At 38.0% G+C, this 6,000-nt stretch overlaps 1 protein-coding gene across 1 annotated transcript in view; it reads left to right on the plus strand.

Moving 5' to 3' along the window:
* Nucleotides 1-6,000, plus strand: part of WIPF1 (WAS/WASL interacting protein family member 1) — a 41,458-nt gene that overhangs the window by 26,000 nt on the left and 9,458 nt on the right. Inside the window, exons 3-5 of the mRNA XM_015815901.1 lie at nucleotides 625-754; nucleotides 3,698-3,915; nucleotides 4,694-4,818. Coding sequence (XP_015671387.1) covers nucleotides 625-754; nucleotides 3,698-3,915; nucleotides 4,694-4,818 — 473 coding nt within the window. The remainder of the gene's footprint in view (nucleotides 1-624; nucleotides 755-3,697; nucleotides 3,916-4,693; nucleotides 4,819-6,000) is intronic.

Below are 6,000 nucleotides of genomic sequence, written 5' to 3' on the forward strand. Positions count from 1 at the left end.
TACACGCACGTTGTTTGACAAACCTCACACCAAACATTCATTCTGAAGTGACCATTTTGCTATGTGATGGTAAGCTATTCAAACAGAGGATAATAAAAAGATTTCAACACTGTATTTTTGGGAATGGGGCTTGCCAAATTTCTTCTGTACTATTTGCTACCAAGAAAAATGGCATGAGGTCATTCCAGAGTTAAGCTTGACTCAAATATGTCTTTAGTTTTAAATTGGTACTATTTTATATTAGTAAATATAATTCAAGAATACATGGATTTGTGGAAAGAGATCATAGTTTTAAAGATCTCGTCCTAAAATAAATAAAAGTCCAAGATACTAGTAATTGTTTTTCAACATGATGTATGTTCTCCAGGCTGTGCTGATGGAGAGTAGGTACGCTAGGTAACACTGTTGAAATTGATCAGAATTTGGGAGTTACTGTATCCATTTAATCCAGATCTTACCGAGTTGTCAGTTGATCCAGCTAAATGTTTCATTCATGTGCAAACAATAAAGCTCTATAGGAAATCATGAAGCTCTGATGCGAGAAAACGAGCTGATTTCGGAAAGAAATATTCTGATTTAAGTGCTTCTGTCCTCGTTCTAATATTTTGTATTTTTACTTTGCAGGCAAACACAGAGAAGCCCAGTTTGAACAAAACAGAGCAGTCAGGACGAAATGCTTTATTGTCAGATATTACCAAAGGGAAAAGGCTGAAGAAGGCTGTTACCAATGATAGGAGTGGCCCAGTTCTTGATAGTAAGTATATCCTTTTAGTCTATATACCAAACGAATGACTCATTGGGATCCCCATATCAAAACAACTTACCTTATGTGCGGCCAGAACTTGAAAATAACATTTAACGCAGCACAGTATTTAAACAAAATGGTTCGGTTGAGATCTGCATACGTGGGACTGATTGGGGTAGATTTGCAAGGGTGACTCCAAGATATCATTTTATCATATTTTATCTATATTTTAAACTAGCTGTACCCAGCGACGCGTTGCTGTGGCTCAGTCTGGTTAAATGGAAAAGAAAAAAAAGAGAAAGCGCACGTTTGTAATTGCTTTTACGTCCAACAGATGGCGCTGTTTTTCAAAAAAAGCATGTTTTTACCTGTCACAGGTGTGACATCTATATAATAGTAGGTATATAAAAACACGCGCGTATTCGAATGCAACGTTGTGTCAAAATTTCAAAGCAATCGGTGAAGAACTTTCGGAGATTTAAGATTTTGAACAAACGAACGTTTACATTTTTATTTATATAGATTACTGTACTCTATTTTAACTTCATTTTAGACTGCATTTTACTCCAATTTCATCTTAAGTCATATTTTACTCTAGTTCCATTTTAAACTGTATTTTATCAAATTTTATTTTAAATTGCTTTTATCAGACTTTGGTAATGATCTGTTGTTGGAACTTTGCACTTTGATATGGCCTAAGGGCTAATCAATAAAGATTTATTATTATTATTATTATATCCTTCTAGTGCAGTGTTTCTCAACCTTGGCAGCTTGAAAATGTGTGGACTTCAACTCCCAGAATTCCCTAGCCAGCCAATTCTGGGAGTTGAAATCCACATATCTTAAAGTTACCAAGGTTGAGAAACACTGTTCTAGTGGAGTAGCTGAGTCTGTAAGCCTGAACTCTGGAGATCTTGAACTTTCCTTCCCAGAGATCCCCCAGAGCTACTTGGCTCTGCCTCCTGCTTTGGAAGAGTCTCTTGATAGTTGCCTCTGTTACCATCTGTCTCCCAGGGATGTGTCAGCTGGTGTTCTCTCCCCTAATCATTGATGAATTTTAAAAAAAGAGTTAGAGAGGAACTTCTTATGCAAGTCATAAAGACTCTAAAGTAGCGGTTCTCAACCTTTTTAATGCGATCCCCAACCGGTCGTAAGTCAAGGACTAAACCGGTCATAAGTCAAGGACTAAACCGGTCGTAAGTCGAGGACTACCCAACCGGTCGTAAGTCGAGGACTTTCCCTGCCCGGGAGCGCCGCAATGCGTGGTTCCGCCCCCTGCGCCGGCCGAGGCGTAGCTGGCAAGCGGCAGAGACAGAGCAGGCCGACCACCAGCTGGCCCAGCCCAAGGGAGGTAAGGCACCTGCCGGAAAAGGGGGAAAAAATGGCGGACAGCCTTGCTTGGCGACCCCCGTGAAATGGTTGATCGACCCCAAATGGGGTCACGACCCATAGGTTGAGAACCGCTGCTCTAAAGACATAAAGACTCTAAAAAGAGAATATTAGTCCTGCAGAAATATATATAAAAATCTGAAATACACTCAATTACAGAATTTACACAGAACAAGAAAATAGTCAGGGAATTTAAAAAGCAAAAGGGAAACAAACAACAAAGTTCTAAGTCCACCTTAAACTTGTGATCTGTTCCTTCAGAAATAGAATCGTCTTCAGATCAGATATTTCTTATATTTCCTTTTTCCTTGAAAAATTACAAACTGTAATCTGAGCTGTGAAGAACAATGTAAAAGCCTTCATTTCGCAGCCTCAACATTCAGCAGCTTTGGCTTTGGTTTTAAAAACGAACAAAAATATTGTGCCCTGAATGACAAATAAAAGCATTTCTCCTTCAACAAGATATGGATGGAGATACCTAGAATAGCTCTCTACGAGAATCTGGGCCTGCAGTCTGTGCATTCAGAACACTTCAATAATATATGAAAGAAATATGGTTTTTAGTTTTCTCAGAACCAGTCTCTGTTTTGCCTTTCTAGCAATTAAAATATCAAAGATGGTAATACTTGAAAATAATTTATATAGTAACCTCCTCAGTTTCTACTTGTGTAACTGGAGGTTTCAACCATTCCTCTGTCCTTAGAGGGCAGACCGATCTCACCAGAGAGAAACAGAATAAAAATTTCATTAAAAGAAGGAGAGAAAAAAATAGCCTTTAAATTTTAAATATTCATAATGCAAACATTTAATAGTGAAACAGGTACGTTACCCAGTTGTTCATATCGTAGAAAAACAGCCACGTAAATAAAAAGGAGAAAATGCTCCCAGCAGACCACAAGATGTTGGATTTCTCAATCCCAAAGAGCCCTAGTAAAAATATGGGAATTTTTCTATTATTATGAATACCATTGTCATTATCATCATCCTTAAAACATATTAATTTGTTTGAATTACATCTGAGGTATAACTCTAAAGCTGACATAAAACAGAATTTCCTAATTTTTACAGAGGTAATTTATTCTAAGATAGAATCCAAGGAATTCTGTTTTCCTTCTTAGATTTCTTCTTACCTAGAAATGCCAAACATTTATCTGAGGTTGTGGGGAGATATTATTCCTAACGATCTGTATGTAGCCATTCCAAGGACTTCAGTTTACATGATTTCCAGCGCTCGTGATGAAAGATCGTACTACTAGCTGAACATTATGAGAACTGAAGTCCAACACACAGCTGCAAAGGACCAAATGGGGAGAGGTTGATTTGGTGAGTTAGCATCACAGACTTAAATAAAGTAATTGCTGTAAACTAAACTAAACTTCTGCTAATTAAAATTCTTAATTAATACGGTTACGATATCAAAACTCCAGTGGTAGAATCTAAAGCAATTTTCTGTTTAGGGGCAGACTGGTTGTTATTGAATTTAAGCCAGATATAAATAGCCAGCAAATTATTTGTGGATTCAGAATCATGGCTTAAGAGCCCTTCAACTTCCTCTCTTTGCAGAACCCAAAGGGCCAGGCGGTGGCGGAGGTGGCAGCTCTGGTTTCTCCAGTGGTGGAGGTGGCAGCTGTAACAGCGGTAATAGTTATGGTGGCGGTGGACCACCTGGCTTAGGAGGATTGTTTCAGGCAGGGATGCCGAAACTTAGATCTACAAACAGAGATAATGGTAAGGACGAGGTGTGCATTCCTAGAAACACAGTACCTTGGACTGACTATACTTAACTATTTATTAAATCAGTGAAGACAAAAACTCAAGGAAACATTCTTCTCCTATCACAAATGAACAGTGGTTTCTCTCATACAAGATATTTAGTTAACTTCCTGAGTGCTGCAGGCATGACAAGGAAGGGGCCTCACACCTTTTCCAAGCCGAAAAAACCCGCAGGTTTGCCTCAAAGTGCCACAAGAGTCTTCGCTTTTGGTCCATTGTAATGCCTATATTGAGTTATACAGTTGTTAATAGATCTTGTGCACCTGAAGCTGAACCTTGCTCCTTTACCCCACCCTAGATGTTCTTGGCACAATTGCTTTTTGTTATCAAGCATAGAAGTATGGAAACAGCACATAAATCCTTTTAAAAAAAAATGTTGTCTCAGTATTCATGACTTAGGCATGTCCCCACTTGTACCTAACCACAGTCCAAACATGCCCTGACCTCATTTGTTTCTCTGCGGGGTTCCCATGGTGCTGCCTTCACTTTATTTCCAAACCATTAATGGCAAACTTAAGCCATCTATAGCTGTTATGTAGTATTCCCCGTCCCCAACACATAGATACTTAAATGATTGATTATGTGGCATTAAGTAATTATTGACTCTTAGCAAGATAGACTTCCTCTATGTCCCTAACCTAGTCCTTCAGTCTTCAAATGCCACACCCATTCCTACTCTAGAGAGCTAAGTCTTAACATAATAAGTCCAAAGGAGGGGGGGTTTAAGGCTCGCCATTTGCGCTGACATTATTCAAAGTCAACTTTAGATTGCATAAAATCTGTTAGGTTTTATTGCCCATTATCAGGGAGAAAAATTGTGTGACTAGAAATAGAGGTGGCAGAGTTGGAACAGGGTTTGGCAATGGGAACAGCCTGGGTTATGCCAATATAGTTTTCTGCTTCACTCCAGGGTAGATAGAAAGTACTTTTTAACTCAGTTGTGTGGAAAGGATAATTAAGCCAGGATCTTCAGGATTCACCATTGCTTTTTTTTCCCCCTGCCTCTTTCTTATCTAGAGAACTGTATTTCGTTGCTCCATTGCATTCAGTTGCTTCTGCCTCTTTATTTTATTCATCAATAATTTATATCCTGCTTTGCAAAGTTCGAGATGCTAGCCGTGAGATGTTTCTGTTTTATCTACACAATAATTCTGTGAACTTGGTGAAGTGACTTGTCCAATTTATCCAGCAACCCAAAATCCATCAGTTCAGCTTTATAATAGTGTATTTTCCAGGCTGCACTGACTTGTTTAATGAGTTGGAGTAATATAGTATATTAGTTGGATTTGCATACCACACTAAACCATAATGCTGGTTTGATTTGGATTTAGCGTGTTGTGTGTAAATCTTAATTTATGACTTAATGTATGTGCAGTGAACCCATTGGTTAAATTATGGTTTAGTATGAAGTGTGAACCCAGTCAGGAAATTGTGAAAGTTAGTAGTAACCTGCTATTAGACTGACTTTTATTTAATTGCTTTTATTGTCCTGGTATCAAACTTTGGAATAGTATGCCTGAAGAAGAGTGATGGGTTTATTTTAGTTAGTTTAGATGCTTATTCACCAATTTTCTTTTTTAAAAGTCCAACAGATTTTCATAATAGCAGTATAAAATTCCAAGATGGCAAAGAAAATAAATAAAATAAAATAGTGGACAAATTTCCAAAAAGCAATATACATTGTACCGCATGATTTATTGTTTTCCTGACACTTGAATACATTTCTTGGCCAGAGAATATAAGCCAGGGAGTTTACAGGAAGGCAGAATTGTACCTTCTTTGTTTGTAAGCATATGAATGAAGTAGCACTGTTAAAATACCTAAAGTGCACTTTCAACAAGTGGTGATATAACGGTTGTTCAAAGCCAGCATTATCTCTTATGTCAAAGCAACTTTTTATAGAACTTCCTTTTAATCTCATGGCACTTAACATGCCAGAGTTTCTTTTGAGAGGTTGCCTTTTCCCCTTCAGGAAATTCAGGAATAGTCAAGAAATGCCTTTGCCCTTCCCTCCCGTTTTATATTGTACTGAACGTAGAACTTTTCAAGAGCTACAAAGCAGATCTAATTATACTTACTGAAATTAACGTAGA

Source organism: Protobothrops mucrosquamatus, unplaced genomic scaffold (genome assembly GCF_001527695.2).
Source record: "Protobothrops mucrosquamatus isolate PMUCROS unplaced genomic scaffold, P.Mucros_1.0 scaffold383, whole genome shotgun sequence".
NCBI lineage: Eukaryota > Metazoa > Chordata > Lepidosauria > Squamata > Viperidae > Protobothrops > Protobothrops mucrosquamatus.